This window comes from Arvicola amphibius, chromosome 3 (assembly GCF_903992535.2).
Source record: "Arvicola amphibius chromosome 3, mArvAmp1.2, whole genome shotgun sequence".
Taxonomy (NCBI): domain Eukaryota; kingdom Metazoa; phylum Chordata; class Mammalia; order Rodentia; family Cricetidae; genus Arvicola; species Arvicola amphibius.
This window is the reverse complement of record NC_052049.1, coordinates 134951906-134964720: the sequence shown is the minus strand read 5'-3', so window position 1 is coordinate 134964720 and position 12815 is coordinate 134951906. Positions and strand designations below refer to the sequence as shown.

At 42.1% G+C, this 12815-nt stretch overlaps 1 protein-coding gene across 9 annotated transcripts in view; it reads right to left on the bottom strand.

The window, feature by feature from the left end:
* Herc1 (HECT and RLD domain containing E3 ubiquitin protein ligase family member 1) overlaps positions 1-12815 on the bottom strand; it is a 183741-nt gene that overhangs the window by 131468 nt on the left and 39458 nt on the right. For all 9 annotated transcript variants that reach the window (XM_038321217.1, XM_038321216.1, XM_038321223.2 and 6 more), the window contains one exon: positions 7948-8903. In XM_038321217.1, the coding sequence (XP_038177145.1) occupies positions 7948-8877 (930 nt within the window). In that variant the 5' untranslated portion in view covers positions 8878-8903. The remainder of the gene's footprint in view (positions 1-7947; positions 8904-12815) is intronic.

Here is a 12815-nt window from a genome sequence, read left to right as displayed (position 1 = left end):
TACTATGATCAAATCTGAACATTAGGCCATGCAATCAACTAAAAGGGTTACAAAACCTATTGAGTCAAATGATCAATTAAGCACCAATCCCTAACTGCCTCATTAAATAGTAAGAAAGCCATACTAAATAAAACAAAGGTTCTTCAGGACAAATGCAGAATCTTTGAAGATAGCAGTCTACTTTCAGTGGTATCCTTGACTCACTAAGGATATATGACAGGGTATGTGGCCTTGGTGAGAAGGAGAGGTGATTTCTGACTAGGTACACCTGCTATTTGTCCAGAAATGACAAGACAAATAGACAGAAACTAGAAAGCCAACAATAAAGTTAATCTGTTACATTTTACAGCTGTTATAAGGGAATCATTTGTGGGACAAGTTAATCAATTTAACAGAAGCAGGTTAGAAAGTATACAACGTAGTCAGAAAAAAAATACGGGTTTCAAAGAAAGACTCAATGGTATAAGAACAAATTAACACAGTAAATGGCCCAAGAATTCATGTTATATTATTATGTTCAATAGATATATAAACCAGGCTAGCATAGTTGCCATACACCTTCAAGATCAAGGTAAATAATATCTTACCTCACAGATTAACATGGCAACTGAAAGAAAATATGCAAAGCACCTGGTAAAAAACAGGCACTACAATTAGTTCACTTCCTCCTTACTTCATGTAGTGAGGAACAGTGAATCAAAGATGCTGAAAAGGCATGGAATAAAAAATATTATTAAATAAAGAACAAACTACACACACACTTTTATTTACTAGAAGGATTTCTTAAGCTTATAGAGTCAATTTAAATATCAAATCAATTTGTGAATACATAAACTAACTTATGTCTAGCACATATTAGATCCTGCAGTAATCCAAGCACAGGGTGCAGGGGTGGGAAGATGAAGGCAATGAAACTCTCCCTGCACCCTGCCATACATCAAGCCAAGCTCTCCCGGAACCTATTTCCAGGTCCCTGGCAGTTCTACACCTCCCATTTGCAGCTTTAAGCAAGACTAAGCCCCCTACACATATATACACACCTATATACGCAAGATAAATTTATGGTACATCACAGTACCTGACTCCTTGGCTTACAGACTAAGCCAGACTAAATCATGTGGTGTAGAACACCCCTTACCTACTAGAAACTTATAGACTTTAGAAACCCATGTATGATCTCAAAGCATATTCTCCCCTGCAGGGAGCTAATTTGCTGGCCACCATCACAAGATGGTGCCAAGCTCCTGCAGTGCCGAGTAAACAACTCCATATTAGGCAAGGCTCTAGACAGAACCTCCCGCAGGCACGACCGCTCTCCCTATATAAGCGGCTGCCGTTTAGTTCTCAGGGCCTCTCACTTCCTGCTCTCCCTTTAACCAAGGGGCTCCAATAAAGCATGATTTGAGAAGAATCCTCAACTGGTGGTCGTTCTTCCCTGCTGGCCAGGGGGGTTTGCCGCAACTGGTGCCGGAACCCCGGGACGCCGGGACATCTTTCGATCACTGGGCGAGGGGCCGAGGAGGATTCAGAACTCGACACGAGGAGCAGCGACATCGGTAAGCAAGTCTCCCAGATATAATGATTGCTGGAGTTGAGCCCTGGAGTGTTCTGCCTCGCTTTTGTGGTGATTGTGATCTGTGTGTTCCTGTGTTGTTTTTGGTTGCACTTCCATAAGCCTGGTCAAGAGTGCTTTTGTTGTTGCGACCCCGACTAGTTAGAATCGAAAGTAAGTCCGTTGTAGGTAAAGCGGCTTTTCTCTAAGAGGGGGATAAGACCGCTGTAAATTAAGCGGCTCCCCAGTAGGGTGTCCGTACATAAGTGCGCATTATGGGCAACACTCATGGGGCCGGTCCTGGTACCATCAGTCTGATTAGTCCCTTGCAGGCACTGCTTAAACAGCGTGGCCTGAAGGTCTCTTGGAGCACGATTGATACGGTCGTGAAGGACATTGACCAAAACGCACCGTGGTTCACGGTCTCTGGGGATTTCACCTTGCCCTCGTGGGAAAAATTAGGACGGGACTTGGAAAGAGCTAAACATGAGGACAAAATAGGCCGCAGCACTGTGCCACTATGGCGACTAGTGAGGAACTGCTTACGGGAGGGTGATAATACAGATCTAATTAGAAAAGGTAGAGAGACATTAATGGCACACCAGGACAGCTTATCAGAATTGGAATCAAAAGGGGGAGACTTGGACAGGCCTAAAAGAAAAAAGGAAAAGGAAAAGGAAAAGGAAAAGGATCCAAAAGTTTAGCCCAAGGAAAAGGGCCAAAGAGAGCCCCTGGGCAGAGAAATTAATATAATATAATATAATATAATATAATATAATATAATATAATATAATATATAATACAATATATATAATATATGAAATATAATCCCCCCGGGGCCAGAGGAGGGCCTGGGCAGTTGCTGGGTGAGTCTCGACCCACAGCCCCGCCACCTTATGCGCAGGCAGCACAGCCTGACGAAGGCTATCATTTCATTAGCAGTAATACTTGGGCTCGTTTGGCCTCAGCCTTCCCAGTGTTTGAGGACGCTGATACACATCATAGGTGGTATGAGCCAGTGCCCTATAAACAGCTGAAAGACATAGTGGCCGCGGCTAGGGACTTTGGGCCCACCGCAGACTATACCATTGCGTTGTTGCGCAGGCTCTGTACCCAGGTTCTAACACCCACAGACTGGACAGAGATTGCTAGGGCATGCCTGTCCCGAGGACAGTTTTTGGAGTTTAAATCCCTGGCTGCTGACAAGACACAGGTTCAGGCTCGGCTTAATGCACAAAATGGCCACCCAGACTGGACTGCCGAGATGCTTTTGGGACAAGGGCAGTTTGCTGGAAACCAAGTTAATCACCCTCTTGAGGTGTACCAGCAAATTAGTGATATTTACTTCCGTGCTTGGAAGGTCCTACCCAATAAAGGGGAAATGACAGGCAATTAGACTAAGATCGTCCAAGGACCCACAGAGCCATTCGCGGATTTTGTGGCCAGGATGACTGAGGTCGCTGAAAAGATCTTTTACAAAAACAAAAACGGGGAATAGCAGAAACAGCGTCCCCCAGGGATAGAATTGCCTTGGCACTTTTTACATTTAATTTTCTAATTTTTGATGGTCAAGGACGAACAGCGGCTGATAGACATGCTAACATGACCCCCGAAGATAAGGGAGTGTCTATTATGTGGAAAGATATGTTGGATAAAAATGATATGGACCGGATCAGTCATTGCGAGATCCAGAGGAGCTGTTTGTGTTTTCCCACAGAGTCAAGAAGTCCCTCATTGGGTACCGACATGGCTGACAAGGAGCCTGAGACGAACAGCTGAAGATGAGGGCTGCAACAACATGGATGCTGATCCTGGCAATGGAGACAACCCTGCTGAACACGAGTCCAATGACGTTATGGGCGGTAACGAGGGCCTGGCCCATGCTGATGCCTGTTCATGCTAACTCCTCCATATTGCCCACAATGTTTTCTACCTCCTGCGATCTGGAGGCACCCTGTCTGCCTAACTCAGACGCTAAGCAGGAGTTGTTTATTGCTACAAAGATAGCCCTAAACGGGACTATGTGCTTATCCCTTGAGGGGAAGGGACCCTGCATAAGGCTTTTACGCAAAAACTTGACCAACTGGATGGATCCCCTGATGCAGAGTAAAGTTGGGATAGGGTTCCTGGGCGCAGCATTAGCCCAGGTGACTCAGGGTGCCACCTCAGGGTCTGGAGGGCCCAGTAATGCTACATCCATTAATGCTACCACCTTGGCCATGAGAGTGGAGTCCATGGTACCATTGGGAGGTGCATCCATCCCTAAAAATGCCACTCATTTTAGGGCGTCACCACACTATGTTCCAGATTTTTCATTTCCACCCACATTTACGGCCTGCCAAGCTAAGACTTGGGAAAAGACACAGGTTGCCTATGGGTTCTCCCTATCCCCATCTATGAGGAGATACTTTTATAATCAGTCTAATCAAAATTCTACTATTGGGTCAGGATGGTCCTGGTATCAATGGCTGCTCTCTAATGAGATGGGAGCCACTGCAGATATCTCAGCTCTGGCGACGCTACAATTAACTAGGACTTGGCTCCTTAATGTTTCTGGTAGCATATCAGAGTCACCGGGCTGGAGAGATGGCTCAGCCGTTAAAGGCTAGGCTCACAACCAAAAATATAAGAGTTCATAGCCATGGCTAATCAGGTGCAAACGGCAACCACAATTAACGACGTGGTTTCAAGAACAGCTGATGCATTAGAAACCCAGAATAAAATCAACAATCATATCCTTTCTGGCATAAAGGCTGCCAATCAGAGGATAGATTATGTGCAGACCCAGGTGGATGAATTGACCCGTCTGGTCCAGATCGGATGTGTCTCCTATCAAAAACATGTGTGCATTACTTCTCTTGTCTTTAACAATTCCAGGAATGAGTCACGAAGAATTGGGGAGTATCTGGCAGGGAACTGGTCGTGGGAAGCGGAGCTGTTACTCCAGCATCAATTGTTTCAGATCACTATCCTGAACAATACTCATGTCCAGCCCATCACCCTTGAACAGTTTTCTGATTGGCTATATTCCGCTCTCTCCTTTTTTAAAGAATGGGTGGGGGTTGGGATATTTCTGGCATGCTGTCTGGGAGGATGCATGGTCTGCTTGTGGCTGATTTGCCGTCTTCAAGCCCAAACAAATAGAGATAAGGTTGCTGTCCTACAGGCCTTAGCCGCCTTGGAGTGTGGTGACTCTCCCCAAATATGGTTATCGGTTCTTAAGAATCAGTAGGCATTTGTCCTGCATAGCCTTTGCACCGCTGTAGGGCTTGTTCCCATTGCACCAGGGAAGGTATGCTGAGACAACGCTTGAGGTACTGCCTTTGCACCTCCTAGGGGTTTGTCCCATTGCACAGGAGAAGGAGTACCATGAGCCTGGGCCTCCCTTGATCGGCCCCCACATCATGAGGTGGGAGCCAGAACGGGAATAAGACCCCTTGTTGCCTATCCTGCTATAAAAACAAAAAGGGGGAACTGCAGGGAGCCGATTTGCTGGCCAACATCACAAGATGGTGCCAAGCCCTGCAGCACCGAGTAAACAACTCCATATTAGGCAAGGCTTTAGACAGAACCTCCCACAGGCACGACCCGTGTCCACTCTCCCTATTTAAGCGGCTGCCGTTTAGTTCTCGGGGCCTCTCACTTCCTGCTCTCCCTTTAACCAAGAGGCTCCAATAAAGCGTGATTTGAGAAGAATCCTCAACTGGTGGTCGTTCTTCCCTGCTGGCCAGAGGGGTTCGCCGCACTCCCCACCCCATTTCTCTCTCTCTCTCCCTCCCTCCGATTCTGAAGGGTAATTCTGTGTCAGCATTTTTCCTGAACTTGTTCTACCTGACATGCATTTCTGTTCTACATATAGACATTGTGAAGAACAGTCTAAAGTCCTGGGGTACTCCTTTCCTTTTAAGGGAAAGGTGAAGAGGCCTTTTACTAATTTTGTTCTAGAAGAAAATACACCATGGCAAGTATATAATCATAGTCATGGTGTCTAATAATATTTTTTTCCCTTCTTTGGTAGGAAAAGTTACACAAAATGCATAGCTTATAAGAGGAATTGAATGACTTTTCAGAGGAATGTTAACATATACAGAGGAACAACATTTCAGATTTGAAAAGAGAAAACAAAGTATGAAAGAAGAAAAAAAATACAATGAGAAAAAGAGATTTCCAAGAGGTTGTAATAGTGACTAAGAAAACACAAAGAGCTCAAGTGTTCCCCTCAGCTGTTATCTGAAGACTTTCCTATTTAGATTATAACAAAGTTCTAGGTTTAAACAACAATTTAAGATTATAGACCTATGTCAATACTCTGTTCCCCAACAAAGCACTACATGTTTTAATCTTATTTAATCTTATTTAGCATTATGAGGTTCAAATTTTCATAGATCCTGTCATCTAAAATCTTTAAGTACTTATCTATAACATTACTTTAAGTGAAAAATTTTTTTAAAAGAAACTTAATGATAAAGTGACACAATATTTACAGTTCAGTTCACAAATGTAAAACAAACAGCAGATAAAAAGTTGAATGCTTCTGCCTTGAACATAACTGTCTTAATGAAATATTTTTAATAATCAAAAGCTTTGCATTTCACTTGGTGGAAGGAAAGGCTTGGAATATGTAACTATAACAAAAGGCATTTTTAGTGAATTTTAAATACATTCGTTAGGTTATTTTGGGCAATAAAAGAAACATGAACTAACTCTCTCTCTCTCTCTCTCTCTCTCTCTCTCTCTCTCTCTCTCTCTCTCTCTCTCGCTCTCTCTCTCTCTCTCTCTCTCCCTCTCTGTCTCTCATTCTTCCTTCCCCCTTCCCCTCTTTTCCTCTTACAAAAACAAAAAATCTTTGTGTATCACTGTGAATTCAAAGCCAGGCTGGTTTATACCAGGAATTCCAGGACAGCCATAAAAACACAGTGAGACCATTTCAAACACACATACATACACACACACACACACACACACACATACACACACACACACAAACACAAAGCAAAAAAAACCAACAAAAATCTGATCAACTTAACCTAAGAATAGTTAGACCTAAGTCAGTTTATAAGTATTTGAGTCTTAACACTTTCAAATTTAAATTTTTATTCTTGGATTTCAAAAGTCTTGCACATTCTTAAATTTTATCATATACAGGTTTATTCTTTAATATGATATTATAGGTTATGGTGGTAAAGGAATTTAATTTACTTCTACAGACAAGAAACTCAGGGGCTGGAGAATGGCTCAGTGGGTGGGAGTGCTAGCTGCTCTTCCAGAAGACCCAGGTTCAAGTCCCAGCACCCACATGGCAGCTTACAACTGTCTAAAATTCCTATTTCATGGGATCTGACACCTGCACAGACATACTGCATGTATAGCAAGAAAAAAAGGGGGGAGCTGGAGAGATGGCTTAGCAGTTAAGAGCACTGACTGCTCTTCCAGAGGACCTGGATTCAATTCTCAGCACCCACATGGTGGCTCACAACTGTCTGGAGCTCCAGTTCTAGGGAACTTGACACCCTCACAAAGACATACATGAAGAAAGAAAGAAAGAAAGAAAGAAAGAAAGAAAGAGAGAGAGAGAGAGAGAGAGAGAGAGAGAGAGAGAGAGAGAGAGAGAGAGGGGGGAGGGAGGGAGGGAAGGAGGGAGGGAGAGAGGGAGAGAGGGAGGAAGGAAGGAAGGAAGGAAGGAAGGAAGGAAGGAAGGAAGGAAGGAAGGAAGGAAGGAAGGTTCTTTAGACTTTTACTTAACTCATTCATTACTTCTCTTCATTCAGGTCTCTGTTTAGATGTAACAACTCAAGAGTCCCTTCCCTGACCACATTAACTAAAATAGCAAACCTTTTAACACTCAACTTATCATTTTCTGTTTTCCTCTTAAAATGGCCCACCTAAAATTACGAATATTTTATGACTTCTTTATTTTTATTTTATGCGTACAGATACTTTGCCTGCAAGTATGTCTGTGCACCATGTGCATGCAATTCCCACAGAGAACAGGAGAGGGTGCAGGATCTCATGGAACTGAGGTTACACTATGTAGGTGCTGGGGCCTGAACCTGAAAAAGCAACAAGCTCTTAACTGCTGAGTCGTTTTCCCAGCCCCCTAAATTTATGTATTTCTTTCTTGACCATCCTAGCAAGATGTGAACTCTGTAAGAGCAGAAAGTGCTGATTCTAACACTTAAACTATAAACTCAGCTCCTGACCCAGGGGTCTTCATTGTACTAACTGTCCTATCCCTATAGATCAATATGTGCAAGTTTCTTCCCACAGAACATAAAAAAAGTTTAACCAACTTAACATACCAAAAGAACTCCCAAATCATTTACAAGAGCCGCAAACTCATTAAAAGCAGGTTGACTAGCCAACAATTTGTCAAAGTTGACATTTGGAGTACATACCAATGAACGCCTCATCTGCATTAATATAGCCATAAAGCAGTCGAAGCTGATCATTCCTTCCTGGCTTGATAGTAGTTTGTTTTTCTCCATGGTATGTACAACTGCTGAAGCTCCCAAAGCCATTTCTATCCATTCAAGAAGATATCTCAAAGAGCCTCTCTGAGCTGCCAAGCCAAGCAGCAACTCAGAAGCTAATCTACGACCTAAAGTGTCGGCCCCAGAATTGGGAATAGTTACTCCTTTAAGAAATGCTGTGACTTGTGATAAGCAGTCCAAGCCCATAGGAGGAATCTTGCTTTCATTTGCTAAAGACAATGGAGGCAAAGAGCTCACAACTTCAATTGCAGTGTGAATAACGTCATTGCAGAGACTGAGACCAGGTCCCGACACAGGCATCATCCAACTTTGTCTCAGAAGTGCAAATAATAAACTTAGACCTGTTCGGACACCCATTTCTATGAGTGCATCAGTGCTTGACCGGGGACGTTCGCTGACAGAATGAACATCTGCTGAACCAGAGCTGCTCTCTGGAGAATGCTGCTGCTGCTTCACTTTGCCTTTGTCATGGTACTTATTAGAAAGTGCATAAAAGACACGCTGGAGTACAAGCAGTCGTTTCCGTAGCGCCCCGGCAAATGGGGAATCTGAACACACCATCTTTGCTAGTGCTAGCTGGCTGCTAAGAAGGGCATCCAAATAATGGTCCTGCTCATCACTTGAAAGAGACTCACGTTCAAAGTCGGGCAACTGTGGTCCTTTGAGACATAAAACCTGTTGAGGCAAAGGTACTACTTCCTTATTGCTGACCAGTTTAGAATACAAAACAGTAACTCCCTCTCTTGTAGCAATAGATTCACTATCCTCTGTGATCCAGGAGCTGTTCAGATGTTCGAGCCATTTCAGTTTCACAGGTGGAACCATAGTCGCCATGGTGAGTTATTCTTCAGCCATTAGTTCTACAGAAGAAGACAAGAAGGCAGTCAAAAACTAGACCCCATCTCAATTGTCAGAGTGTACCTTGACAATTGCTTTTTCAGATTCCCTCATAGATAGATGACAGATACATAGATTTTCTTAAACGCACAGATGATTCTTAAAATGTTTCTGAACTTCCCATTTTGATTTCAAAACTTATAGAATGTAAATGAAGCCTGTGATGGTTTGGAAAAAAAATGGCCTCCAAAGGGAGTGGAGCTATTAGGAGGTGTGGACTTGTTGAACTAGGTGTGGCTTTGTTGGAAGATGTGTGTCACTGTGGGGATGGGCTTTGAGGTCTCAAACATGTTCAAAGCACACCCAGTGTCTCAGTTCACTTCCTGCTGCCTGTGAGTCAAGATGCAAGAATTGTCAACACCTCCAGCACCATGTCTGCCTGCATGCTGCCATACTCCCAGCCGCTGTGCTCCCTGCCAAGATGATAGCAGACTGAACCTCTGAGACTGTAAGCTGCCACCTCAATTAAATGCTTTCCTTATGGTAGTTATGTAAAATGAGAAAAGAATTTATTTTTTAAATTCTTAATAAAAACAATTTTTAAATGTTTTCCTTTTAAGAGTCATGTGCTTCTTATAGCAACAGTAATCCTAACTAAGACAAAGTCTAAGGTTAAGGTCATGGTATATGTCAATGTTATATTTTAGCTTTGATACATATGGCACGGTTTAATAAGACATTAAATTAAACAGAAAAGAATAAAGGATATCTGAATTAATTGACTGATAAAATCTATGTGACAGAGAATAACAATTTTTGAAAACTTAGAAGCTGGACTCTCAAGAAGCTCACACCCATGTCTTCACTGTATGCTAACCTTTCTTTGGCATCTTTCTCCCTCTCTTAATTCTGTGTTTCTTAATGAATTCTAAGTTTATTTCAGGAAAAATAAAATAATTAGAAGCTTTTCAACAATTTACTATAGAAAACAAAATTCTGTGGAGAAAGCAGCCAAGACCTGATCTCATCCCTGGCTCTCCCTTCATGGCTACACTTACGATTTTTGATTCCTGGAAAGATTCCCTTTGTATTTAATTTGCACTTGCTGTTCCCTCTACTTAAGAACCTGCCTTCACCAAGTCAATATCTAGTGCAAAATCTCAGTTTAAACAGCCCCAACACCAGGGATTTACTACTCTCTACTAAGTAAGACAACATAACCATAAGGTAACTATCACTTCCTGAGGGAAACAATTCGTGACTGTACCCACATGAGATAAAGTCTATCTTTTAAAATACACAGCAGTCACTACCTTAACTTGGTAACAGCTTTCACAGCTTGCAATTATATACTGTTTGTGTAGTTATCTGCTTAATGTGCATTTACAACACAGTGAGAAGTATACACCATTTAGCCTATTTTGCCCCTGGTTCCTGATAGCTTCTAAGACCCTAGAAATTTCATAAGTGATAGGGGTGCATTTTTTTGATATTCATAAGTAAGCCCCTTCCTAACATATCTAAACTAATACTCAGATGACTAGGGTAACTCTTGGTGAGCTCCATTCTGAAGGAAATGGGCATAAGAAAACCAAACAAGCAATTAAAGGATTAGAGCTTTTCATGTCTACTTCCACACGTTTAGGGAGTGAAAGAGAGACTGCTACTGGAGTTGACATTTATCAAAGCTATTCGCCTCTCCACGCCTAGGAGGAGAGCCCTTTTCCAGAGGTCTTTAGCTTCAATTCTGGCACATGCTGGGTGCAGTTCATCCCACTCCAGCCCCAGGCACATGCTGATTGGTATGGACACTTTGACTCATTAAACCATATAAACTGTTAAACCAAACTGTAGAAAAGGAGACAGATTTGGACTGAGCACCTGCATAAAGTTTTACAGACCAAACCATATTGGAGGACCCATGTTAACGTTTTCCATCAACAAGCTAAAACTAAGTCATTATCTCATCTACTGAGAAAGCAGGGGAGACAAATAGCCAAATATCCAAAGAGCCAGTCTTGGGCACATGACAGAAACCCTTTGCTTTATCCTACACACACAGGCAGATTTAAAGAACCAATCTACTTTGTTCTTTATTTCTGCTTGCTTCAGTCCTTTTCTGTCCATAAAGCTAATCTCCTCTACTCAGCTCACTAAAACACCCATTCTAGTACAGAATGAGGTGCTGCCTGATTCAGGAATCATATATAAAAGTCAATTAAATCTATTACTTAGTTTGCTCTAAATTTTGTCTTTTGATAAAATTATCAATGCTTAACTGTGCAAAATCAACACTTAATGTTTGTAGTTACCACTAATTAAAAGGAAATGCACAAAAAGCAAAGAGACTTGCTGCATTTGCTGCAAATTGTTTTGCTACAATGTCAGTAAGAACTAGTCAACAAAGCAAGAAGTCAATGTGCTTATTCAGCACAAAAAGAACCACAGACAGCTAGAGACAAAAAAGAATCAAACGAATGGGGTTTCATTCTAGAACCACTAATTCACAATCCTGATGAACCAGCTAAACCCTGGCAAACTGCTGTTTTGTTTTGCTTTGCTTTGTTTTATCTATAGAATGATTTATCCTACTAAAAGAAGTCCATTTATTTTTTTCCTTTCTTATCCAAAGCACAAATCCAAATATAATTACATAAATTATCAAAGCCAACAACAAAAATTAGAATTGGAGAAACCACCAAAAGATTAGGTGTTTAAAAAAACAAATAGTACTTCAATATTATCCTGAAACCAAAATAAATTAAAGGAGGGGAGAGGAAGGCTAAAAGACAAGCAGAGGATTCCTACAAGTCAGTCCTTAAAATGGTTCCTGCAAGTGAATTTGCCAAAATCTGTAGTTTGCACAAATGTTCCAGGTAAACAAAGCAATGACAGCTATTAACATTTATTGAGCACTTTCTACATGGCAGGAATCATTACTGTCTCAAGACAACTATATGAAACAGTTTCCCAGGCTACCCCCATTTGCCAGCAAAGGCAAATAGGGGCACAGACAGGCTAAGAGTTTGCTGTGGTCTCAGTGCCAACAACTAACAGGCTAAGTAAAACAACAGCCTGACATCTGGCCTTCCAAGCACTAAATCACACTGCTTCTAATCATCACAGTGGGAGAAGAGGTAGTTTCACAGGTTCTACATCATTCTAAATTTTTAAATTAAAAACCTCAAAATGTTTCAATGAGTCGAATGCCAATGCATCGCATTCTAAAAGGTCTACTACTGTAATTTTAAAATATGTTCTCCCTAATCACCACCTCAAGATTGTTCAAATATTCTAGGGCTGGGCATGGGATGCATACCTTTAATTCCAGCACTTGGCAGGCAGATATCTGTGAGTCTGAGACTAGCGTGGTCTACATATCAAGATCTAGGCCAGCTCAGGCTACATAGTGAGACCCTATCACAAAAAACTAAAGACAGAGGTAGGGAGGGTTTCAAATGAGATAAGCAGAGAAAAGGCAAATGGCTTTTCACAGTACTATTCAGAATTCTGGAAGGACAGACATGCAAAGGCTTGAGAGGCTAACACAAGAGGACCCCCTGAGCTCAGGAGTGTAAGGCCAAGAGCCTGGGTAACATCAAGATTTCATCTCCAAAAAAGAAAAGGAGAACAACATGGGAAGGAGAATAGGGAAGGGGAAAGGAAGAAGAGGGGAGGAAAGAAGAAAAGAGAGAAGGGGATGGAAACGAGGGGAAAACAGTTCTGATAAAAAACAAAGTTGGAAGGATCAGTCAGTAAAGTGCTTGCTACACAAACATAAGGGCCTGAGCTCAGAGTCCAGCACCATGGTGTACTCTGTACACTGGCAATCTAGCCTAACCAGTGAGCTTCAGACTAGGTCAGTCCAAAAACAAGGTAAAAAGGAAGATATCCAAGGTGTCCTCTGACCTCCACACAAGTTCGCATGTGCACAC